General features: G+C 39.2%; 1 protein-coding gene across 3 annotated transcripts in view; it reads left to right on the top strand.

Moving 5' to 3' along the window:
- Positions 1-27,679, top strand: part of PIK3C2G (phosphatidylinositol-4-phosphate 3-kinase catalytic subunit type 2 gamma) — a 464,511-nt gene that overhangs the window by 331,742 nt on the left and 105,090 nt on the right. For all 3 annotated transcript variants that reach the window (XM_055394272.2, XM_055394271.2, XM_055394273.2), the window contains 2 exons: positions 37-193; positions 9,972-10,081. In XM_055394272.2, the coding sequence (XP_055250247.2) occupies positions 37-193; positions 9,972-10,081 (267 nt within the window). The remainder of the gene's footprint in view (positions 1-36; positions 194-9,971; positions 10,082-27,679) is intronic.

The raw sequence follows: 27,679 nt of genomic DNA, 5'->3' as shown, positions 1-27,679 counted from the left end.
TTGTTCTTGCTTTACTTTTTCTTTTTTTGCTTATAGGGACCGAGCCCCTTTTATTTTCACTTCAGAGATGGAGTACTTTATTACAGAGGGTGGGAAAAATCCACAGCATTTCCAGGATTTTGTGGAGCTTTGCTGTCGAGCTTATAATATTGTCAGAAGACACAGCCGGCTGCTCTTGAACCTGCTAGAAATGGTAAGTCCTTTGGGGAATTAACAGAAATAATAAGCTTCACTTATTTCCCTCTTTCAGTCGTCTATCTTTGCTAATGGTTTGGAGTTCCCCAAAGAGCTATTCAGAATGGAATGGAATGAACAAACTAAAAGTACTATTGTACAGCTTTCCAATACGTTTCTTAACAATTCATAACATTAGTTCACAGTCATTGTCTCAAACATTTCTCTTCACAATAATATTGATATATTCAGGGGGTATCTCAGTATATTTTGATTAAAGATCAAGGACAGTAATTTAGAATATTATATCAGTTGCATAGTGCTTTGGGATTTTTTCAAAAGTATTTAAAAAAGTATTATCTCATTTTCACATATGGCAACCCAATGATGAACAAGCAAGGATTTTTCCTGGTTTCCCTCCCAATCCCTTTGATCACTTGCTTATTTTCCAGAAGAAACTGAGAGTCAAAAATGTTAGATGACTTGCTAGCAACTCGGCTCTAGAGTAGCACATTTGAGTCTATGCATCATAGTCCTGGGTGCTCTCTGTTGACCAACAGAGGAATTTTTAATGTTTCATTCCACTGTACAGTGGACCAACCAAATGTCAGGGATCCGATAGAAATATCTCCTGGAAGGGAAATGTGGTGATTCCTATGGGCACATACATACACGCTAATAACTGCAGCAAATTGTAGGAGATACATACATCTTTTGTAAATCAGAATGGTGTTGGAATCAGTACAATCATCAAAAATAACCGGTTTAGGGTGAGCTGTATGGACAGAGTAACATGGAAACTTACATTCAGTTCAGTTCAGTTCATTTCAGTCGCTCAGTCGTGTCTGACTCTTTGCGACCCCATGAATCACAGCACGCCAGGCCTCCCTGTCCATCACCAACTTACATTACCCTGTGTAAAATAGATAGCCAATGGGAATTATCTATATGTCTCAGGAAACTCAAACAGGGCTCTATATCAACCTAGAGGGGTGGAATGGGGAGAGAGATGGGAGGAGGTTCAAAAGAGAGGGGATATATGTATACCTGTGACTGATTCATGTTGAAGTTTGGCAAAAAGCAACAAAGTTCTGTAAAGCAATTATCTTTCAGTTCTAACTGCAGCACGCCAGGCTTCCCTGTCCATCACCAACTCCTGGAGCTCACTCAAACTCATGTCCATTGAGTCGGTGATGCCATCCAACCATCTCATCCTCTGCCATCCGTTTCTCCTCCCGCCTTCAATCTTTCCCAGCATCAGGGTCTTTCTTAATGAATCGGCTCTTTGCATCAGGTGGCCAAAGTATTGGAGTTTCAGCTTCAGAATCAGGCCTTCCAATGAATATTCAGGACTGATTTCCTTTAGGATGGAGTGGTTGGATCTCCTTGCAGTCCAGGGGATTCTCAAGAGTCTTCTCTAACACCACACTTCAAAAGCATCAGTTCTTCAGCACTCAGCTTTCTTTATAGTCCAACTCTCACATCCATACCTGACCACTGGAAAAATCATAGCTTTGACTAGATGGACCTTTGTTGGCAAAATAATGTCTCTGCTTTTTAATAAGCTGTCAATGTTGGTCATAGTTTTTCTTCCAAGGAGCAAATATCTTTTAATTTCATGGCTGCAGTCACCATCTACAGTGATTTTGGAGCTCCAAAAAACAAATTATTTTATTGTTTCCATTGTTTCCCCAACCTTCTATTAAAAATAAATAAATTTAGAAAAAACCTGGTTTAGAGCCATCAGATGACAGTTCTACTAGATGCTGTTAAGGGTCGGTTTGAATTCCCAGGTTTGAATTCTAAGTTGGCCTCTTATTGGCTATATTCCTCAGCATATGTTACTTACTCCAGTCAGACTCTCGTTTCCTCATCTATTAAATAAAGGTAATAGCATCTACCTTGTAGGACTGATAAATAAATGAGCTAATGCTGAATATTTTGCATAAGTGTTTATGTGAAGTGCCTTATGTGTACAAATTGATTTACATTTCATAATAGCCCTATTAGATAATTAATACAAACAGCACAGTACCTGTCCTATAGTAGGATCCAATTATTACACTAGATCCTTGTTAATCTATAAGAGCATTGTCCATACAGTATCCCCTAATCACTTGGTTATTTAAATTTAACATTGAATAAAATTTTAAATTCAGCTCCTTAGTCTCACTAACCACATTTCACTTGAAATTTCACATTTCACTCACCAGCCACATCTAGCTATTCAGCACAAATATAACGTATTTCCATCATAGCAGAAAAGTTCTATTGCATAGTACTAAATAAATGTTGACCTTCTTGCAGTGAAGATTGGATTTTTATTCTTGTTTCACTTTTCTGACAACATATGGACTTTACTTCTTTCCTCTCTGTCTTGAAAATATGGATTTCTAAATATTATATAAACATGTAGTCCTTCATATAGAAAGACATTTTGGTTACTTCACATGTAAACTGGATATGTATGGTTCTGTCCATCTCCAGAGTCAAACTGACTTTCCAGTAATAGCCAGTGATTCATACTGGTAGAATTTTATTCTATCTCCCAATTCTATTAGGTCATATTACAATCATGAGATGGTTTATAGTTCATTGTATTTAAGCCACAGGTAAAACTCTACAAGGACTGAGTCTGTGATCTTGACTCCATCTCATAGTAAATATCCAGATGATATCAATGTTTGCACTCTAATGGGGTCTAGCTCATGAATCCATAAACTCTTGAGTACTTATTATATGCCAGAAACTGTAGAGAATACATTAACATATGAGATCTTGTCAGTCTTAAAATTTTCAATTTAATAAGGAAGACAAAATTCATGTACACAAGCAAATTAGGTACCCAGCCTTTCTAAATGTCTAAAGTGCTGTAAGTAACTGCCTACTAAGAGAGAGTACCACATTCTAACAACTGCTTCCACTAGTCACAGACATTTCAAAAATAAACCCAAAGCAGAAAAGGACAAATATCATGTTATACTGTTTCTCAGGTGACAGTAAAATTATGCTGAATGACAAGCATGTTAAAATAATGTGAAAGAACAGCCCTTTGAAGAAAAACAAAAAGATTCTAAAAGGTATTGGTGGGCTTTTTTCTTTTGTTTAATAAATATTTCCAATTACCTAAAAAGAAAACTTTTAGCAAGTGAGTCATAATATATTAAATAGTAATTAAAAAGTATATGCAATGTTATTTCATCTAAAGAAGTAGATATGTGATATTTTATTCAAGTAGTCAAATAATTTTTCATAAAATAACATTAAAATCAGACATGAAGGATTCTGGTAAATAGTATTTGCAAAAAAATTCCCTGTTTTAATTATTCAAGTGTGACATTTAGGCTAAGGAAGAAAAGTTGGCAGTGAATGATACTAATTCAGATTAATCTTATAATCTTAGATTTAGACTTCTACAGAAATTGAAACAGAGATCAGATGCCATGTGGGCCAATTAGTGTGTGCATGTGTGCTCAGTCGTGTTCGACTCTGCGACCCCATGGACGGTAGCCCTGGTGCCAGGCTCCATTGTTCGTGGAATTTTACAGGGAAGAATACTGGAGCGGGTTTCCATTTCCTGCTCCAGGGGATCTTCCTGACCCAGGGATCGAACCCATGTCTCCTGCATTGGCAGGCTGATTCTTTATCACTAAGCTTCACCTGGGAAACGGACAAATTAGACAAATGAACATTGTTGTTATTTAGTCACTAAGTCATCTCCGACTCTTTTGTGACCTCACACACATGTGTAAAACAGCAATGTTGTATCTCTGTTTCTGATTGCTTACCTCTTGATTCTCTGCTTTTCACATTTCTTTCTTATGGGGTTCTGTAGGTAAACAAAGCATCAGTAAAGGTTTCAAGACCATATCTTCTCTGCGAGAGCTTCTTATAAAGACCAGATTTAAATTTACAGAAGATTGTTTTACAGCATTTAGTTATTTATTCTATCACTCAACAAATATTTGTTGAAGATTGTCTGCATCTATGTCACTGTGCTAGGCTCTGGAGATATATCTGTAAAGGGATGAACAGAATTTCTGTCCCCATGGAGTTTATAGTCTACTGGAAAAAGAAGTATCCATTGTCAGAAGAATTGCAGTACCAGTTCCAAGCTCTGGGGTTTTTTTGTTTGTTTTTTAATTGTAGTATAGTTGATTAATAATGTTGTATTAGTTTCTGCTGTACAGAAAAGTGAATCAGCTATCTATATACATATATACACTCTGTTGACATTTTTAGTGGGCATCCCTGGTGACTCAAATGGTAAAGAATGTGCCTGCAATGTGGGAGACTGGGCTTTGATCCTTGGGTCGAGAAGATCCCTGGAGAAGGGAATAGAACTCACTCCAGTATTCTTGCCTGGAGAATCTCATGGACAGAGGAACCTAGTGGGCCACAGTCCATGGGGTCACAAAGAGTCGGACACAACTGAGCAACTAACACTGACTTTTCACTCTTTTTTGGATTTCCTTTGCATCTAGGTCACCACAGAGTACTGAGTTGAGTTCCCTTTGCTATACAGTACGTTCTTATTAGTTATTACTTTATATATAGTAGTGTGTATATATCAATCACATTCTCTTCACCCCAAGCCATTTTTTTTTCCATTCCAATTCTGGCTTACACAAGGACTCCTTTTGGGTTACTTTCTACCTCTGTGTGTAATCTATATTTCCCTCAACTCTCTCTCAAATGACTCTTTCTGTGTCAACTTACTCAAAAAGAACTTAATCTACTGTGCCATAACCTAGTTACGACTTGAGAAGTACTTGACATGAGTGATAAATTCTGCCCTCCGTGAATGGTCAATAACAAAGGATTATAAGACACAAATATTTGGTGTCTGCTGTGGAGTTCATTGCTCATCCCTGGTAGAGAACAGCCCGTTTCCAGATATTCACAGTCCTTTTTGTTTACTCCTGGGAAAAGCTGGGGAAAAATAATCCATGAAATTCCCATCTTGCTTAAAAGCAAAACATCTGTAGAGACCCAAGAGTGTTGCTGGCTGGATTCACTAACATAAAAGCCTGTATTTCATCAGCTTTTCTCTTATTAAAAAATCAATAGCAGTCATTATGGAAGGCTCCCAAAGAACATAGGGACCATTCACCCAGTTTAAAATGTTTATCACATCCATTTTTATATCCAATATTTCCCAGCAGAAATCTTTCTAACTTCTCTACATTGTGGCAAAGAGTGTCTGCTTTCTGAAGCAAAACTATCAAGATAGATTTGGACTCAGTAAGAGAAAAACAGAATTAAAAAAAATTTGTTAATGTTCCCATGTTTTAAGAAGGAACTTATCTGTTTGTCTGTACTAGCCACCCTTTCTCTTTCTTATTGTCCCAATTAAGGTTATTGTTGGTGATTTCGTCACTCAGTCGTGTCCAATTCTTGTGGCCCCATGAACTTAAGCCTGCCAGATTCTTCTTTCCGTGGGATTTCCCAGGCAAGAATACTGGAGTGGGTTGCCATTTTTTGCTCCGGGAGATCTTCCCAACCCTGAGATGTAACCTACATCTTCTGCATTGTAGGCGGATTCTTTACCACTGAGCCCACCAGGGAAGCCCAACTAAAGTTTTGATCCATGTAATCTAAGCTGGCAGGCACTTGAACCACATCTCTGTGGGTCAGTGAACAGACCTGGCTAAGTGCACCCAAGTTTGAGACCGTCCTTACTTTCATGGGCAGAGTTGCAACACTAAAAGCCCTCTTTCTAAGGAATGAAGCCCATCAACAAGGGCAAAGTTAGCACTTGCTTCCTTCAATCAGCCACATGAAAGGGAGAGAATTTGGATCTGAAGCCATCTGCACTTGGCAGACCACTAGTGTGGTCTGTGTGTGTGTGAGTGCGTGTGTAGGAAGGGGTAAATATAAGGTCTACTTCCCAAGGAAATGTTTGACATAGTCCAAAAGGAGCATGTGTGAATTCATAATATTCAGAGAAACTAGAAAGGAATTCAGCTCTAGATGTTCACAGCAAACAGATAGTCACCATGTGTTAAAGGGGACACTGTCACAATAAGTGTGCACATGTCTCTGGAACTCTTAATTACAGAACTGATAGAACCTAATCTAGGTTTTATTTGCTCTTAGCAATGTATCCGAAGAAGGCAATGGCAAGCCACTCCAGTACTCTTGCCTAGAAAATTCCATGGATGGAGGAGCCTGGTAGGCTGCAGTCCGTGGGGTCGCTAAGAGTCGGACACGACTGAGCAACTTCACTTTTTTTCACTTTCACACATTGGAAAAGGAAATGGCAACCCACTCCAGTGTTTTGCCTGGAGAATCCCAGGGACGGGGGAGCCTGGTGGGCTTCCGTCTATGGGGTCACACAGAGTCAGACACGACTGAAGTGACTTAGCAGCAGTAGTAGCAGCAGCAATGTATCTCCCTATGGTTGATTTTAAGTTTATTAGTTCGGACTGAAGTTCTATCTGTAGGTTTTCAATGCCTCACAGGGTCAGATATTTTTTCATTCATGCACGCATTCATTAATTCAGACATTCATTAAGTTCTAACTACAAAGCACCATGTTATGCAATACAGACAATTCAACATGGACTAAAAACTTAATTTCTGTTCTCAAAGAACTTAAAATTTAATGTGACAAACATACACTCAAACAAAACGTAGTTAAAGCTAGGCAGCAAAAAGTTCTTTGAAAGAGTTGTAATCAAAATAGGATTACTGTACAAAGAAAGCAAATTATAAAATCTTATCAATCTTATGCTCTTGATAAGGAGGAAGAAGTATTTGAGATGAGCCTTCAAAACAATTTCAATAGACAAGAGAAGAGAGGAAAGGAATCCTGACTGAACGAAAATCATAAGTATGTGTGAAGGCTTAAAGACCATGGGCATGACGTGTTAGAAATGGAGGTGATCAAGTGCACCCAGCCTGTGGCACAGGTGGAGGCCTATGTAGATAGTAAGGTTGAAGTATTAGATCACAGTTAGATTAAGAAAGTTATTTATGACCAGGATGAAAATTTTGGACTTATATAGCCACCTGAGATATAGCCATGTGAGAACCTAGAAGTTTCTTTGTTTTTGATGAAGGAAGTACCATCATACTAAAATCCATGTAGCTTGGATTTTAGACAGATAACTTAGAAATTATGTAGTTAGAGAGACAAGGATTGAAGAGCCAGAAAAAAAGCTATTCAAGTTCTCTAAGCAAATGAAGATGGGGAGCTGAGCTGGAACAAAAATTGCAATGGAGGATTATCAATGGGAATCAGGAAGAAGAGAAACTCAAATAAGATATGAATTTCTTATTACTATGGGATTCCCTGGTGTCTCAGACAGTAAAGAATATGCCTGCAATGTGGGAGACCTGGGTTTGAGCCCTGGGTCAGGAAGATCCCCTGGAGAGGGGAATGGCTTCCCACTCTAGTATCGTTTCCTGGAGAATGCCATGGACAGAGGAGCCTGATGGGGTACAGTCCTTGGAGTCGCAAAGAAACTCAACTGAGTGACTAACATGTTCACTTCTTGTATTTGGACAATGGTGGCAGTGAGATATGAAATAAGAAGCAGGAGGAAGAGTTTATAGAAGAAAATTGCTCAACTTTAGATATCATGAATTTAAGATGCTGGATCATCCACAGGGAAAGACAGCTAACAACTTCCCAGGACAACCTAATCTATTCCCATGGTTTTAATTGCTATCTGAATGCTAATAACCCCCATATCTGTATTTATGCTTTAGGCCCCACCCAGTCAGCCAAATATATCCAGTCAACCACCTAGTTTTCTCAATTCTATCCCCTAGGTATATTTAAACTCTAGTAACTTTTCTTCATTTCTCAATAGTCTCCAATCTAGCCTCTTAGTTCAGTTCAGTTCAGTGGCTCAGTCATATCCGACTCTTTGTGACCCCATGAATAACAGCACGCCAGGCCTCCCTGTCCATCACCAACTCCCGGAGTTCACTCAAACTCATGTCCATTGAGTCGGTGATGCCATCCAGCCATCTCATTCTCTGTCGTCCCCTTCTCCTCCTGCCCCCAATCCCTCCCAGCATCAGAGTCTTTTCCAGTGAGTCAACTCTTCGCATGAGGTGGCCAAAGTATTGCAGTTTCAGCTTTAGCATCAGTCCTTCCAATGAACATATAGGATTGATCTCCTCTAGAATCGACTGGTTGGATCTCCTTGCAGTCCAAGGGACTCTCAAGAGTCTTCTCCAGCACCACAGTTCAAAAGCATCAATTCTTCAGCGATCAGCTTTCTTCACAGTCAAACTCTCACATCCATACATGACCACGGAAAAAACCATAGAATTGATGAGACAGACCTTTGTTGGCAAAGTAATGTCTCCGCTTTTTAATATGCTATCTAGGTTGGTCTGGCACCACTTTATTTTTCACATGTAACCATGATGATCTTTCTCAAACACAATTCATTCTTTTTATGCTCATATATAAACATGAAAGAAGCTTTCTTTGCCTTTAGGATAAAGTACAGAATATTTCCTATTGCTAAAACATCCCACATTCCTAGCCTTTTCAGCCCCATCTCTTGTCACTCACCCACAGGATGAGCAATGTTCCTGAAATTTATCTTGGATCTCTGTCTGTGAACAAATGAAAGGTATCTTGCTCTCCTTCTGTCCATCTATTTATGCTGGTCCCTCAGCCTGTGTGGAAAGAGTAGGAAGGAAAAATAGTTTCAAATCCTTTTTTTTTCACTTGAACTTTATCAAGTCATAACTTCAGCCATCCTCCATAGCCACACTCTCAGTTTATTCTTTTTTTTTTAGATTTTTTTTTTTTTTAATGTGGACCCTTTTTAAAGTCTTTATTGAATGTGTTACAGTATTGTTCCTGTTTTATGTTTTGGTATTTTGGCCACAAGGCGTATGGGATATTATCTTCCTAACTAGGGATCAAACCTGCACCCCCTTCATTGGAAGGCAAAGCCTTAACCACCAGACCTTCAAGGAAGTTCCTCAGTTTTTTCTTTATTTTTAGGATGAACAGCATTGTTCTTAACTTCCCACAGCTGTTCTTAACTTCCTTTCCTCTATTCCAGAGCAGGAAGTAATTTCTTTTAGTCATGAGATACTGATGACATTCTTTTTTTCTCAGAGTTCACATTTATCTCAAAGGTCTATTTTTTTCTAAGATGTTTGCCTATAACTAAAGAGAGTATTATCCCTTCAATCTGCACTATAATTTAAACAGAGCATTTTCCCAAAGTTTGGCAAAAAAATACCTCAAACTTTGTATGGCTTAATCTTTGTTTCATTGTTTTAATATTTTTTAATAAATTCAGTCACCACTTAACTAGGGAAAAATATGTTATTATAGTAAGAGTCATTGACTCATGAAAGAACATAAGATTAAAAAGCAAAGGAATGGGGCGTAAGATTGAGCAACAGAAAGATGAGTTTTTTTCTTTCCTTACACACCATTTGACCTGGATGATTCACTTACATATTTGGAGGGATTAAGTTTTTCTTTTTAAAAATAGGTATTGTGATATAATTTTTGTGTTATAATTTATATGTATAGCTCTTTCTTAATCATTACTAGTTGATTCTCCCAGAACATGTTGGGTATTTTTATATCCACTTTAAAAAGGAGAAAATGGAAATTCAAAGAGGTTAAGAGCCTTTTTCAAGATCATTTGGATTTTAAATCATGAATCCAGAAATTCGGACACTAGAGCTCTTATTGTTTCTGTTTTCTCTTGCTGAACATGCCTCTTCTACAGAAAACAAGAATGGAGATTTTATTTACATTTATTGAGATTTTTTTTGTTTTGTTTGTGTGTTTTTGTTTTGCTAAGATGTTACATGCAGGATTGCCCGAGCTAAGCGGAATCCAAGACCTGAAATATGTGTATAATAATCTTCGTCCACAAGATACAGACCTGGAAGCAACAAGTCATTTTACCAAGTAAGACTGGCTGTGAATGTTTCAGTGTGCGTGTATTCTTGTGTACAGACACATCTCACATTTGAGATGATCTTAGGGTGAACAGTCATGGGTATAAAGCTGTCATTTCCACAACAAGCTTGTGTCTTTTACCCCAGGGACAGAAAAGCAGCAATGCGGACTGTCTAGCAGGAGGCCTTAGTCAGCGTTTCTGTAGCAAAAGCTATTGTTTGCTAACCAGCCTCTTCATGTAACACATTACTCAATAAAGAGGTCAGAGAGCTGACAGAAATAAATTGGTTGTTCTACTTGAACTATGTCCTGAAAAACAATTTGGAAAAAGATTTATGATGGAATATGGACTCACTACTTTCATCTCTAAGACAATACAAATGTTGGAATATTTGGTGACTATCTTCTGTTGTTAATCTAGTTTTTATTAAGCAAGTCTGGGAAAGCACTAGTGAATAACAAGGTAAGAGTTTGGGCACAATATACTGATTATCAGATTCAAAATCTGTCAAATGGGTGGTTCATTTTATAATACAAAAATCTTTTGAACTTTAAATTTTGAAAGGATAGCAAAACTGCTAGCAGATTTTAGATGTTCCATAAATGTTAGCTGTAATCATTACCCTAGAAAACATTTTAAGTAGAGAAATACAGTGCTCTTTCCTGTAACTTCTTAACATTGAATCTTGTGTGTATATTCAGTCACTCTGTCGTGTCCAACTCTGCAATCCCATGGACTGTATAGCCCACCAGTCTCCCCTGTCTGTGAGATTTTCTTGGAAAGAACACTGGAGTGGGCTGTCATTTCCTCCTCCAGGGGTTTTTCCCAACCCGGGGATCAAACCTGCATCTCCTGCATTCCCTGCATTGGCAGAGAGATCCTTTACCACTGAACTACCTGGGAAGCCCAATATTGAATCTTATTTGAGTCTAATTTTTAACATAATAATATTTTCAACTGGCATTTAGTATACACAAATTATACTTTTTTAATGGATGCATGCTCTGTCTTTTTAAAGATAACACTACTGATAGTAAAATCTTTCCCACACAGGTATTATTTTTCTCTCCTTTTACAGTGTAGAATCTCTCTCCATTCCAAGGGGTTAGGGGGAGTTCCAGGAATGTATGTCCTAAACACTCAGAGAATTTCACTTTTGCAAGGAATCTCTGTTTCATGAACTTTAATGGATAGGCTGCTCTTGTGGTTGAGTGGTGGAAATATGACAGAATATTAGAGCTAGAAGAGTCCTTATTGTTTATTTATTTATTCTGACAATAAATATGCAAATCAGAAAACTCAGATCCAAAGAATTAAGGGCTTGCCCATGATTAAAAGAAGTAGTAAGAACTAGAGCTAAAACTAGGGCCCAAAGCTAAGACTTTGATCCAGTGCTCTAGGGTTTTATCAGCACTCAACACTGGAAACTATATGATATGATTAAGGAACTCCAGGCAGAGACCTTCCTGCTATCTGGTTTGTTTCTGAAATTCTACCATTAGTGATTCTTTATGTAAGTCTGATTTTTTGAGTCTTAACCCTGAATATTCATTGGAAGGACTGATGCTGAATTTGAAGCCCTGATAATTTGTTGACCTAATGTGAAGAGCCAGCTCAATGGAAAAGACCCTGATGTTGGGAAGGATTGAAGGCAAGAGAAGATGGGGACAAAAGAGGATGAGATGGTTCGATGGCATCACCGACTCAATGGACATGAGTTTGAGCAAACTCCAGGAGATAGTGAAGGACAGGGAAGTGCGGTCTGCTGCAGGTCGGATACGACTGAGTAACTGAACAACAACAAAAATGCCCTTTAATAGTAAAATTACCTCTGAAAGAAGCAATGGTTTATATCTACTTGAATGCTAAGTTGCTTTAGTCGTGTCCGACTCTTAGAAACCCTATAGACCGTCACCCACCTGGCTCTTCTGTCCGCGGGATTGTCCAGCCAAGAATACTGGAGTGGGTTGCCATGCCCTCTTCCAGGGGATCTTCTGGACCCAGAAATTGAACCCACATTTCTTATGTCTCCAGCATTGGCAGTCGGGTTGTCCACCACTAGTGATCAGATCAGATCAGATCAGTCGCTCAGTCGTGTCCGACTCTCCGCGATCCCATGAATCACAGCACGCCAGGCCTCCCTGTCCATCACCAATTCCCGGAGCTCACTCAAACTCATGTCCACAGAGTCGGTGATGCCATCCAGCCATCTCATTCACCGTCGTCCCCTTCTCCTCCTGCCCCCAACCTTTCCCAGCATCAGAGTCTTTTCCAGTGAGTCAACTCGTCGCATGAGGTGGCCAAAGTATTGGAGTTTCAGCTTTAGCATCAGTCCCTCCAATGAACATCCAGGATTGATCTCCTCTAGAATGGACTGGTTGGATCTCCTTGCAGTATAAGGGACTCTCAAGAGTCTTCTCCAACACCACAGTTCAAAAGCATCGATTCTTCGGCGATCAGCCTTCTTCACAGTCCAACTCTCACATCCATACATGACCACAGGAAAAACCATTGCCTTGACTAGACGGACCTTGGTTGGCAAAGTAATGTCTCTGCTTTTTAATATACTATCAAGATTGGTCATAACTTTCCTTCCAAGGAGCAAGCGTCTTTTAATTTCATGGCAACCACTAGTGATACTTCAGTTCAATTCAGTTCAGTCACTCAGTCATGTCCAACTCTTGCAACCCCATGAAGTGCAGCACACCAGGTGTCCCTGTCCACTACCAACTCCCAGAGTCCACCCAAACCCATGTCCAATGAATTCGTGATGCCATCCAACTATCTTATACTCTGTTGTCCCCTTCTCCTCCTGTCCTAAATCTTTCCCAGCATCAGGGTCTTTTCAAATGAGTCAGCTCTTCCCATCAAGTGGCCAAAGTATTGGAATTTCAGCTTCAACATCAGTCCTTCCAGTGAACACCCAGGACTGATCTCCTTTAGGATGGACTGGTTGGATCTCCTTGCAGTCCAAGGGACTCTCAAGAGTCTTCTCCAACACCACAGTTCAAAAGCATCAATTCTTCAGTGCTCAGCTTTCTGTATAGTCCAACTCTCACATCCATACATTACTACTGGAAAAACCATAGACATGACTAGACAGACCTTTGTTGGCAAAGTAATGTCTCTGTTTTTTAATATGCTATCTAGGTTGGCCATAACTTTCCTTCCAAGGAGTAACCGTCTTTTAATTTCATGGCTTCAATCACCATCTGCAGTGATTTTGGAGCCCCCAAAAATAAAGTCAGCCACTGTTTCCACTGTTTCCCCATCTATTTGCTATGAAGTGATGGGACCTGATGTCATGATCTTAGTTTTCTGAATGCTGAGTTTTAAGCCAAACTTTTCACTCTCCTCTTTCACTTTCATCAAGAGGCTCTTGAGTTCTTCACTTTCTGCCATAAGGGTGGTGTCATCTGCATATCTCAGGTTATTTATATTTCTCCCGGCAATCTTGATTCCAGCTTGTGCTTCCTCCAGCCCAGCGTTTCTCATGATGTACTCTGCATATAAGTTAAATAAGCAGGGTGACAATATATAGCCTTGACGTACTCTTTGTCCTATTTCGAACGAGTCTGTTGTTCCATGTCCAGTTCTTACTGTTGCTTCCTGACCTTGCTTCTCAAGAGGCAGGTCAGGTGGTCTGGTATTCCCATCTCGTTCAGAATTTTCCACAGTTTATTGTGATCCACACAGTCAAAGGCTTTGGCATAGTCAATAAAGCAGAAATAGATGTTTTCCTGGAATTCTCTTGCTTTTTTGAAGATCCAGCAAATGCTGGCAATTTGATCTCTGGTTCCTCTGCCTTTTCTAAAACCAGCTTGAACATCTGGATGTTCATGGTTCATGTATTGCTGAAGCCTGGCTTGGAGAATTTTCAGCATTACTTTATAGCGTATGAGATGAATGCAATTGTGCGGTAGTTTGAGCATTCTTTGGCATTGCCTTTCTTTGGGATTGGAATGAAAACTGACCTTTTCCAGGCCTATGGCCCCTGCTGAGTTTTCCAAATTTGCTGGCATATTTAGTGCAGCACTTTCACAGCATCATCTTTTAGCATTTGAAATAGCTCAACTGGGATTCCATCACCTCCACTAGACCTCCATTAGCTTTGCTTGTACTGATGCTTCCTAGAGCCTACTTGACTTCACATTCCAGGATGTCTGGCTCTAGGTGAGTGATCACACCATCATGATTAACTGGGTCATGAAGATTTTTTTTGTACAGTTCTGTGTATTCTTGCCACATCTTCTTAATATCTTCTGCTTTTGTCAGGTCCATACCATTTCTGTCCTTTATTGAGCCCATCTCTGCATGAAATAGTCCCTTGGTGTCGCTAATATTTTGGAAGATATTTTTAGTCTTTCCCATTCTGTTGTTTTCCTCTATTTCTTTGCATTGATCACTGAGGAAAACTTTCTTATCTCTCCTTGTTATTCTTTGGAACTCTGCATTCAAATGGGTATATCTTTCCTTTTCTCCTTTGCTTTTTGCTTCTCTTCTTTTTACAGCTATTTGTAAGGTCTCCTCAGACAGTCATTTTGCTTTTTTGCATTTCTTTTTCTTGGGGATGTTCTTGATCACTGTCTCCTGTACAATGTCATGAACCTCCATCCATAGTTCATCAGGCACTCTATCAGATCTAGTCCCTTAAATCTATTTCTCACTTCCACTGTATAATCATACAGGACTTGATTTAGGTCATACCTGAATGGTTTAGTGGTTTCCCCCTCTTTCTTCAATTTAATCTGAATTTGGCAATAAGGAGTTCACTTCTAAGTGTCACTTAGAAAACTACAAGTATTAGTTGACAATTGACTGTGGCCAAAGACACTTGCTTGAAGACTGGAAGAGGTGTTTCAGATCCTCATTTTCAAGGATGAGGGACTCTCAAGTTGCCTCAATTAGTCGGGGCAAGGGACTAATGAGAAATCCCAAGGAAGGACTGGCTAACTGCCTGCCTCAGGAATAACAGAAGGTCTATCACAGGGCCTGGAAGGTCCTTCCAGATTTGTGTTGAGGGCAGCTCTGGGGACCTCATGAATAGGAATCAGCCTTTCACTCGAGCTGCTGACCTTGCTACAGTTAACTCCATCCAAGGTGTATGGGTTCACTTGGTACTAAAAATATTCCCCTCAGGCTATTCCGTCAGGATCTGACTGGGGTGCCCTTCTTTAAAGTGGGCTGCAGCAGGGCAGGCACAATGATTGGCATGTCAGTGAGACAGGGTAGGACAGGGGAGGAACGGAGAGAGGGCCAGAAAAGGTGGAGGTTAAAAACATGACTGTGCTCCAACCAGCATTTTATGTGTCATTCTTGAACAAAGCAGTTATACGCTGCAGTCCACAGATAGTCCCTGCTACCATTTAGAACAATTGGAAAAACTATATATTAGATGAAGAATGTTCTTTTAGGACGAGGCCATAGAAAAAAGGTAAATAAGCTTTGTCTGACAGAGTCTCATCCCTCCACATCCTCCAACTTCATCTGACGTACTTAGATCTGTGAGGGACGGAATGTAGAGATGGGAGAGCTTGCCTATGTCAACTCATCTCCCCTTCCCATTGAGAGGATCTGAACAAACAAAGGAAGTGGATCTGAAGCCAGTAGGTTTCTGGCAGTGAGCTAGATCTCATCATCTGCCTGCATCTCTCTGCCAGGCTAATTTTCTCACTTTCAGATGTTATGTGGTACATTCAGTTAATTAAACTTTTTTCTACAACTTTATAGTCAAGAACTTGTTCTCCTTGGGAGACTTAAAATGCATCTGGTCATCTAAACCACAGCACGTTATTATTCTGTTCAGTAATTGTCTTTGACTCGCCATTTCCTACCTCTTACTTTTGAGGACTTTATAACTTGATTGTCTTTACTGATGTTTGTCCACACCACCTCTGTTATTCCCAAATGAATTCTTGTCATGGTAGATCAATTTGTCTATATACATTTAGTCCTGCAGGTCTTCCCTGGTGGTTCAGTGATAAAAAAATCCACCTGCCAATGCAAGAGAAGCAGGAGATGCCAGTTCAGTCTTCCCCTGGGTTGGGAAGATTCTCTGGAGGAGGGCATGGCAACCCATTCCAGTACTCTTGTCTCGGAAATCCCATGAACAGAGGAGCCTGGTGGGCTACAGTCCATGGAGTCACAAAGAATCGGATACAACTGAGCATGCATGTATTCATTCCTGCTTTGTCTTTTTAACTTGTGTGTACAGCCTCATCAAAAACAGCTCCCTAAGAAACATAAAATTACTAGAAAAGAGGAGGGTGTCTGATCTAACTTGTAGTCCTATCCATCCCTTGAGATTCTGGACATCATTCACAAAGCCTTTTCAGATTATTTTAATACTGACTAGTCTTCTATAACTCTACAGAACATGTACTATTTCATGATATGCCTAATTTATTACTGAATTTTATACTATCTAATGGATAACCTAAGTTAATCTGCTGGTTGGTTTAATCAGTTTCTCCCAAGTAAAGCAGAGGACTTATTTCCACTTCCAAAAGTATCTGAATGTGAAACAAGCTCTAGTCCCTTAAAATATATTAAAAAGTTTAACTTCACAGAAAATACAATTTTAATATGAAACATCAAGTGTATAAAACTCATATAATAATGGCTAATATTTAATACAGTGCTTCTTACATGTCAAACCTTGCTCTAAGTACTTTTCATACCGCAACTTGTTTAATCATCACGACAAGTCTATGAGGCAGTATCACTTTTCTCTACATTTTTAGATCAGGAAATTGGGACCCCAGAGAAAGAAAATGACTTGACAAAGGATACAGCCAACAGGAGGCAAAGCCATGATTCGAATCCAGGGTCTCATGCCCCATAGTGCAAGGTCTTAAGTTCTACTGTGTTCAGATGCTCCCCTCACATGTGAGGGCTACTGGAGTTGCGCTGCTTCATAATTCAGACCACAGTTCTCTTGAGGTTCTTCACAGCCAATGCTGGCTGCAGGATGATATTGTAACCTTTCCTGGGCACCTATCTTCATTCCCGAGCCTTGGCAGACCGAGATCCTTCCCAGAATTATGATTCTAGCTCTGTACTGTGCCACCATCAGGGGTCCCCCAGGTGTTTGGTTCAGGATGGTAGTGCTAGTGGTAAAGAACTCACCTGCCCATAAGAAATGTCAGTTTGATCCCTGGGTTCAGAAGAACCCCTGGAGAAGAGAATGGCAACCCACTCCAGTATTCTTGCCTGGAACATCCCATGGATAGAGGAGCCTGGCGGACTACAGTCCATGGGGTCACAAAGAGTCGGACATGACTAAAGTACACACACACGCTGATACAGTGGTTGGCCTGCAAGATCCCTATGGGATGACTTGATTACTGATGCCAAGACTACCACCTGCCTTCCCACTTTTGGCACATTACCAGATGCCTTGAACCTCTATTTTTTTCTACTTTTCTTCTCAGAGAAATCTCCAGGAGACTCACCCTCCTATTAATTTCCAAGAGCCTATCCCAGTAGTATCTTTTGTCCTAAAACCTCAATTATGTACCTTTATTTTTTACATATGATTTAATATGTTTTGAGATTTTCTTTTCAACTCTCCTTTAAGTTCCTTGGTCAGTACCTGTAGATCAAATGTTTACAGTCTTTCCTATCACATTTTAGATCCAGCACTTTGAGGAACCTATTATCAAGGTTCAAGAAGCCTTGAATTGAATGTGACTATGATTCTTTACCAGTTAAAAAGTTACTTAAACTCTCTATTATTTAGACATTTAAAATTTTAAAGGAAATTATACAATATTCTTCTGTTAATGCTTAACATATACAGTGAATTTATCAAAGCAAGGCAGTGAATTGAAAACAATAAGGAAGCCTTAAAAAATTCTGTGTGCTTGTTTACTTGTCTGCATAAATAATACTGTTATCTTAAGCTATGTTTTCTGACATTATATGAATATCAAAGCTTAAGTAAAAAATTGAAGTGTTGATGACAGAGCACATAATTTACCAAAAAGGAAACCAAGTTCAGTAATGGATCCAGCAATGGTCTTGAGGCCTTGGTCCTCAATGAGTGTCATTAACTTGGGTATACTTATGAGAGGCCTGGTATATTTAAACCCCCACAAGCTAGAAGTATTTTGTACTACTTTTTATTCTGATATCTCTACTAAGATACAGATAAAACTAAAATGAAAATCAACCCTCTCCCACCACCACTATTAAACTCAGAGATCTGGGTCATGAATGAGGACTAAGCATCTGAGACACAGCAGGTGTGGATACCTTAAGTGCCCTCATCCTGACTATGATATTAGCATTAAGGGGTTGCCCCTCTTGACCCTCTTCGAGACTTGAAAGAAATGGATTTTCCTGTCTCTCAGGGAGCTCTATTCATGAACAACACAGGATCCTGCTTCACTCTTGGGTATTCACATTCTGGGTTAAGAAATGATCACAAGAGCTTCAGAGGCTGTGTGACATTAAAAAATCATATTACAACGAACAGCATTTACAGAAAAATGAAAATAAAATTGGTTTACCGGCCACAAAGGTTTTTTACCTCATTGCCAACTCCTCTCTCTGCTTCCCTTACTTCTTTTTGTTTTACTCCCCTTACAGCTGGGTTCTGTTGAATAGAATCAGCAAAGTATCACAACTCAGTCCCTGCAAATTGATACTCTCATGTAATATCTCTGCCGAGCCCACTGCTAGGCAACAAAGGCAACCATCCATTAAAGTGCCATCGGAATGGATTATTTGAGAATTTTCAGTCACTCTCAAACCTCAGGCGAGCTGTCCTTTAGAAACAGGCAACCTTTCACAGGCCAGACCGGGATCATCAAGCATAAATTTCCCGGCCTACCTTCCCTCCTATACTCAGATCCTGCTTTTCACTTTACCCATTTCCTCCTCCAGAAATATGAGAAGACATTTTCCATGTCTTCCCAGATAATCCATTTGGCCTGCCACGCAGATTCTTTGGTTTAGTAAGTATAAGATCTCCTGCTCTTCAGCTAAAACTGAAGGCAGCTTGAAGCAAAACAGAAACCCAGACTTCAAAATAACCAATTATTTGCATCAGTGGGGTATTTTGATAGCAAGAACTAGATTCTATCTGGTATCTTTGGGGAGAAGAGTATACATGGACTCACACTGTCAACTAACAAACTCCAGAAACCGATATGCCTGGCCAGTTTCTATTGAAAACGAAGGCCTTCTCTTCTGCTTATCTCTACCTAGCAAATACTACTTCTCTTTGCCTGTTGGCCAGTATTCTCTCATATAAATTCCAGAGACAGACTGTCTAATTGACTTAACTAGTGGCCTTTATTCCTACTGGACAGGGTCCTTCATGCAAAGCCATCATGTATTCAGTTGTTCATTCTTGTTCTCACCATGGACCACCCCTTCACAGAGAACAGCCTGGAGCTTCTTCTCTGAACTCTGGGCTTTAGAAGGAACAATCTTCATAATGAGGGGTCATTGGGTAGTACAGGCACAATGACTGTCCCAACAAGTACAAACATGAAGCTGCTGAAAATGCTGATGGCATCTCGAAAGAGTACTCCCAGGCCTCACATCACAAACACAGGAGTCAGAGTCCCTTAGCTGACAAAGTATGCAGACACAGTGCCAGAAATCTCCAGTGTCCCCAGCATTCTTTCTTGTTTATTTCATGGCTATAGGCTTCCCAGGTGGCACGGGTGATAAGAACCCACCTGCTAATGCAGGAGATTCAGGTTTAATCCCTGGGTTGGGAAGAACCCCTGGAGTAGGAAATGGCAACCCACTCCAGTATTCTTGCCTAGAGAATCCCATGGACAGAGGAGCCTGGTGGGCTACAGTTCATGGAGTTGTAAAGAGACAAACAGAACTGAGCTTGCACACCTAACCTAATAAGGTGAGACAAGATTCCTTACGCTCAAATGTCTCAAAACATAGTTCAATGGCTTTCTACCTGGTTTCTCCTCAAAACCAAGAAACAGAGTATGGGACAGGAATGCAGATCCCTGGGCTCTTTTATCATTAAAATTTCTTGATTTTATTTTTTTAGGACTTTGCAAATTGTCATCTCATTGTTCAGTTTTGTTCAGTAGTGTCCAACTCTTTGTGACCATGGACTGCAGCAAGCCAGGCTTCCCTGTCCTTCACTATCTTCCAGAGTTTGCTCAAACTCATGTCCAGTGAGTTGGTGATGCCATCCAACCGTCTCATCCTTTGTTGTCCCCTTCTCCTCCTGCCTTCAATCTTTGCCAGCATCAGGGTCTTTTCCAATGAATCGGCTCTTCGCATCAGGTGTCATCTCATGGATTGCTGAATTCCACAAATACAGGTCAAAGTTTTCTTTTGCCTTAGCTTAATTGTTGATACCTTCAGAAATGAATGCTCCCAAGAAAAAACAAATAAAAAACAGGAGTTAGAGGAACAAATAGTTATGACCTCCAACTTGCCTTAAATTAGGATAGAAAATTCAAAGGGAAATGAAAATTAAACTGGCATTTCCCCAAAAAAGTCTTCCATTAAAAAAAAAAATGTAATTGTAAGAACTAATCTGAAGTAAATTGATTTTTTAAAAAAACTACTATTTTTTTAACTACAAATAGGACAGCTTTTAGAGGGACTTCCCAGGTGGCACAGTGGTAAAGAATCGGCCTGCCAATGCTGGAGACTCGTTTGATTCCTGAGTCAGGAAAAATCCCCTGGAGTAGGACGTGGAACCCACTCCAGTATTCTTGCCTGGACTATCCCAAGGACAGAAAAGCCCGGCAGGCTACAGCCCAAGGGGTCGAAAAGAACTGGATATGACTTAGTGAATGAACACACACATATGATAGCTTTTACAATAAATAAAAAAAAGAAAAACTAGCTTTTAGGGGAAGGTGGGGATTGAAACCTGGAATGCCAATTTGCTGGCATAGTACTTGTACATAAGACTAGTCCATCTATATTTCCCTATTTTTTTAAATTCCATTTGCTCTAATTTGGCTAAATTTTGTAAGAAGCCTCCATAAGAAAATGTAAGAATTACTTATTGTATTAAAAGCCATGGAGCCTGGAATTCTTGTTTGTATGCAATTAGGTGCCTTTGATGAAATTTGCATAACACTTGCTGACCTTGTAGATGAATTCTGAATATTTGAAGATTGGACTTGGAGGAGAGCAGTTTTTCATTCTTAAAGCTAAGTTCTAAACTATGAGGTAGGAGAAAAGAGAAAAAGATAAGTAACTCTAAAGTTCCCTCTTATTTTAATCCCTATCTAACATCTCTTTTATAGGATTTCAAGAGTCTACCATAAGTCAGTTTCCACAGAACCATAAATCTGTACATTTGTTTTCCCTTGTATCTGTCTTACTAGTTTACTGCCTTTGGGCTCATATATATATTCATTTTTTTACTTATTTAGTGGTAAGGTGAGGTGAAGTTACTCAGTCGTGTCCGACTCTTTGCGACCCCACAGACTGTAGCCTACCAGGCTCTTCCATCCATGAGATTTTCCAGGCAAGAGTACTGGAGTGGGTTGCCATTTCCTTCTCCAATTTAGTTGTAAGCTTTCTTAAATAAAATTTATAAGGCTTCCCAGGTGGCACTAGTGGTAAAGAACCTGCCTACCAATGCAGGAGACATAACAGACACAGGTTTGATCACTGGGTAGGGAAGATCCCCTGGAGGAGGGCATGGCAACCCACTCCAGTATTCTTGCTAGAAAATCCCACGGACAGAGGAGCCTGGTGGGCTACAGTCCACAGGGTCGCAAAGAGTCAGATAAGACAAGCTACTTATCACATATACATTCTATTTCTAATAACTTTTTATATGTTACTTCATTTGATTCTGTCAATAGTCCCAAAGGATGGCATGGTTTAGTCATCAACTATATTTCTAGATGGTAACAATTGAGTCTTGTGAAAGCTAACTGACTTTCTTGAGATTACAGGCGGAACTGATAAGTGAGTTCAAAAGAGAACAAAACTGATTTCTTGCATAATAGGTGCTCTTCCCAGGACTCTAAACAAAATTATGTGGGAAAAAAACTACATAGGAAACTGATAATCTCAGATAATATGGATGTGCTTTAACTGTAGTGTCTTTGGATTAGTTGAAATAATATAGTGAGAGAAAAAAAAAACTAAATGTTTATAGCCGCATTTCTCAAATTAGGGTACCATGCCATCAAAACTATATGAGATTAACATGAGATACCCATTTTTAGCATCTAATTTTTTAAGGTTAGACCATGAAGCTTAAATTTTTATCTTCACACAAATATATATACATGTTGCTGCTGCTGCTAAGTCACTTCAGTCGTGTCCAACTCTGTGCGACCCCACAGACGGAAGCCCACCAGGCCTCAAATCATCAAGTGCTCTCTTTTTAATGTCAGATAATCTTGAAATTTTTAAAATAAAAGTGCATAGAGAGGAATTTTTTTTTAAATGGTATACCAAGACTGCATCAGCAATGATTATTCATTAAAATTCATTTCAGAATAATAATTTTTTGGTTAAAAATATTTGAATACTTTTGAATACTTATTGGTCCAATATAAATTTGTAACGATATAGGAATTATCACGATAGTGTATTTTATTGAGAGTTAAATGAAGAAATTTGTTCATGGAGAATGTGAGTTGAAATTGTTTACATATGATAAAATTACAGTGTTGATGGTAAAATAAGAACATTCTCATGCAAATTCCTTCACAGAAAAGTCATTTGAGAAGTTTTCCCTGAGACTATTAAAGAGACTGATCAGTAAAATAGATCGGTGTTCTATGAAACAACAAAATGACATCAAACTTCAGCAGTAGAAATATGCTGAAATTCCCATCAAGTTGCCTGAGAACTTTACTCAGTCGCCTAAACTACACCTTTAGGCCTTCAATGGTTGGCCTTCCCTAGTAGCTCAGATGGTAAAGCCTCTGCCAGCAATGCAGGAGACCTGGGTTCAATCCCTGGGTGGGGAAGATCCCCTGGAGAAGGAAACAGCAATCCACTGTAGTATTCTTGCCTGGAGAATCCTATGGACAAAGGAACCTAGCAGGTCACAGTTCATGGGGTCACAAAGAGTCAGACATGACTGAGTGACGAAACATGCACACAAGCTTCAGTGGTTACTCCAATGTAGTTTATGAAGCAATTAGAAATTTTGCCATTTTATTAATATAAATCTATATTAGTAAAATTATGAGTTCAAAAAATACAGTATTTAACCTGAGAAGAAAAAAGAAACTTGACATGAAAGATTAGACCTGAATTTGACAGTTTTCTGATACTGATAAACTCAATTGCCTATTCACACATAGCTAGGAAACCTATTAGTAGCAGTTGTTTCTGATAATAAACGATTTAAAATATTTACATAAAAAGGTACACTTGTTCTGAAGTAGAAAAGAATTTGTACATATGTTAACGATGGAACCTATCGCTTAAAAAATTTTATCTTATGTCCCTTTGGACTATGTTCCCTAGATCCAAGAAATACTAAAGTTTTTTCTAAGTGTTATTTTTATATAAAAACTAAAGGGACGTTGTTTTAGTGCCTTTATCCCACCTAGGAATTCCATACTAATCTACTGGCTTGTGCTCAGTTGCTCAGTTCAGTTTCATTCAGTTCAGTTGCTCAGTTGTGTCCGGCTCTTTGCAACCCCATGGACTGCAGCACAAAGGGCCTCTCTGTCCATCACCAACTTCCAGAGTTCACTCAAACTCATGTCCATTGAGTCGGTGATGCCATCCAACCATATCATCCTCTGGCATCCCTTTCTCCTCCCACCTTCAATCTTTCCCAGCATCAGGGTCTTTTCAAATGAGTCCGTTTTTCACATGAGGTGGCCAAAGTATTGGAGTTTCAGCTTCAGCATCAGTCCTTTCAATGAATATTTGGGACTGATTTCCTTTAGGATGGATTGGTTGGATCTCCTTGCAGTCCAAAGGACTCTCAAGAGTCTTCCCCAACACCACAGTACAACAGCATCAATTCTTCGGCGCTTAGCTTTCTTTATAGTCCTACTCTCACATCCATACATGACCACTGGAAAAACCATAGCCTTGACTAGATGGACCTTTGTTGCCAAAGTAATGTCTCTGCTTTTTAATATGCTGCCTAGGTTGGTCATAACTTTCCTTCCAAGGAGCAAGCATCTTTTAATTTCATGGCAGCAGTCGCTCAGTCATGTCCAATTCTGCTCTGATGTCCCCAGTCATAAATTGCATCATATTTAACAATACTAGTTTATCTGACCTATTAAATCTGACACTTGAGAAACTGGAGATGGATTTAGGTGAAAGTTGCCTTAAAACTCTAGGTTTATCATAAGAGTGTATCCTTCACCATTAGTCCTCTTGCATCTTGACTGTTGGGAAATGTAAGAATAAGGCCTGGATGTGTGTGGTTGAGATTATGTGAGTATGAGTACATCAGAACTCAAGATTTATGGTTCATAGTCCTACTTTCATGAGAAGTGAGTAAATGCTGTTACCGTAAAGCTTTCCATCCCAATACATAAAATGTGCCCAGTAAATATTTATTGAATGAATTAATAAATTGTAAGATCTCCATAAATCATGATTACTATTATACTCTTACTATTATTATTGTCTTCATGTCTTTAAACTGCTGATGAGGAAAGAAATTAATGTTTTATCCTGTACTACCTACTCATAAATTCATAAAGTCAAAGGACATCTTTAGAAATAATGAACACTGTGGAAATGAATAATGATCAGGGTCATATTTTAACTTTCTTAGCAAATTTTGGCCAAGATTGATATATAATAATGGGAAAATTTGGATTTTTTTTTTAAACCTAATACCAGAACAAGATAAATGGACTTGAAGTTTTATAAAAAACGAGGGGGAAATTGTTAAACATTATTGATTTATATTTTTAACATCAAGGACATGGCTGATTCTTCATAAAGAAATCACTGCATGATAACTTTGATGGATGCCAACCCAGAAAACCAGTGTTTGATTACATTCGACATCTATTCCTCTTGGAAAGTTTTAGGAAGCTCAGAATAGAAGAAAAATTAGATAAACATGTATTTTAAAGTAAAAACTATAAACATTAATGTCATTAATGTCAGGAAAAATATAATAATGCCTCTATCTTTATAGTAAAGCTCTAAATTTAAGATTTGTTATATTGTTATTTTCCACTTGAATAAGAAAACAAAGCAATTCCAGATAATTTTCTTTTAATTTTTGAAATAATGAAAATTTAGTATAGTAAGTAGTTACAAGATAAACATTCAAGAGTCAGTAGTGAAAAAAATAGAGGGGGATCTTTATATGATCACCTAAATAGATACAGAAAATGCAGTTATTAAAATTTAGAATCACTGTTTTTTTAAATGTCTAAAAATAGAAAGAAGTGTCCTTAGTTCAGTTCAGTTCAGTCGCTCAGTCGTGTCCAACTCTCCGCGACCCCATGAATCACAGCACGCCAGGCCTCCCTGTCCATCACCAACTCCCGGAGTTCACTCAAACTCATGTCCACAGAGTCGGTGATGCCATCCAGCCATCTCATTCTCTGTCGTCCCCTTCTCCTCCCACCCCCAACCTTTCCCAGCATCAGAGTCTTTTCCAGTGAGTCAACTCATCGCATGAGGTGGCCAAAGTATTGCAGTTTCAGCTTTACCATCAGTCCTTCCAATGAACACCCAGGATTGATCTCCTTTAGAATGGACTGGTTGGATCTCCTTGCAGTACAAGGGACTCTCAAGAGTCTTCTCCAACACCACAGTTCAAAAGCATCAATTCTTTGGCAGTCAGCTTTCTTCACAGTCCAACTCTCACATCCATACATGACCACAGGAAAAATGATAGCCTTGACTAGACAGACCTTGGTTGGCAAAGTAATGTCTCTGCTTTTTAATATGCTATCTAGGTTGGTCATAACTTTCCTTCCAAGGAGTAAGCATCTTTTAATTTCATGGCTGCAATCAGCATATGCAGTGATTTTGGAGCCCAAAAATATAAAGTCTGACACTGTTTCCACTGTTTTTCCATCTATTTCCCATGAAGTGATGGGACCAGATGCCATGATCTTCGTTTTCTGAATGTTGAGCTTCAAGCCAACCTTTTCACTCTCCTCTTTCACTTTCATCAAGAGGCTTTTGAGTTCCTCTTCACTTTCTGCCATAAGGATAGTGTCATCTGCATATCTGAGGTTTTTGATAACCTGTAGCTAAAAACTATAGAAAACATTGTGCTTAGTGGTAAAACATTAAAAGCTTTTCCCTATAATCAAACAAACCAAAAAGCCTGCTATTACTATTTTCATTTAACACTGAACTAGAAATCTTAGTAATGTAAAAGAAGGCAATGGCAAGCCACTCCAGTACTCTTGCCTAGAAAATCCCATGGATGGAGGAGCCTGGTAGGCTGCAGTCCGTGGGGTCGCTAAGCGTCGGACACGACTGAGCGACTTCACTTTCACTTTTCACTTTCACACATTGGAGAAGGAAATGGCAACCCACTCCAGTGTTCTTGCCTGGAGAATCCCAGGGACAGGGGAGCCTGTTGGGCTTCGGTCTATGGGGTCACACAGAGTCGGACACGACTGAAGTGACTTAGCAGCAGTAGCAGCAGAAATCTTAGTAATGTAAAAGGTAACAGAAAACTCTGTCATTGTTTTCATATAACATGACTGTGTCCATTCAAATTGCAAAAGAATATACAGTATATTGTTTGAAATAATGACTTAAAAACTACTCATACATTGACAGTTATTAGTTAAAATTAAGGAAAAAACTAGAATTTAAAAGCTGTGATAAATCTAACAAAAGATATGCAAAACATCCACAGGAAAAAAATTCTAAAATTGTACAGAAGGATGTAAAATGAGACTCAATTAAATGGAGAAATATGCCATGTTTAGTGGTTGTATGTTTCAATACTGTGAAGATGTTGATTTTCCCCAAACTAATTTATAGTTTAATGAATGCCACTCAGATGATTGTTCATTTATTTTGTGTATGGGTAAGCTGGATAAGCACATCAAGCTGAGCACATCATGAGAAATGCTGTGCTGGATGACTTATAAGCTGGAATCAAGATAGGTGGGAGAAACATCAACAACCTCAGATATGTGGATGATACCACTCTGATGGCAGAAAGCAAAGAGGAAGAACCAAAGAGTCTCTTGATGAGGGTGAAGGAGGAGAGTGAAAGAGCCAGCTTAAAACTAAATATTAAAATAAACCAAGATCATGGCCCCATTACTTCATGACAAATAGAAGGGTAAAAGGTGGAAGCAGTGACAGATTTCCTCTTCCTGGGCTCTAAAATCACTGTGGATGGTGACTGCAGCCTTAAAATCAGAAGACGATTGCTTTTTGGCAGGAAAGGTATGACAAACCACAAAAGTCCATAAAGTCTAAGCAATGGTCTTCCCTGTGGTCATGTACAGTTGTGAGAGCTGGACTGTAAAGAAGGCTGAGCACCAAAGAATTGATGCCTTCGAACTATGGTTCTGGAGAAGACTCCTGAAAGTCCCTTGGAGAGCAAGATCAAACCAGTCAATCTTAAGGGAAATCAACCCTGAATACTCATTGGAAGGACTGATGCTGAAGCTGAAACTCCTGTATTTTGGTCATCTGATGCGAACAACCAACGCATTGGAAAA

Source organism: Moschus berezovskii, chromosome 6 (assembly GCF_049115385.1).
Source record: "Moschus berezovskii isolate FMDL1 chromosome 6, NW_MosBer_1.0, whole genome shotgun sequence".
NCBI lineage: Eukaryota > Metazoa > Chordata > Mammalia > Artiodactyla > Moschidae > Moschus > Moschus berezovskii.
Note: the sequence above shows the minus strand (reverse complement) of the source record. Positions and strands in the feature narration are given on the sequence as shown.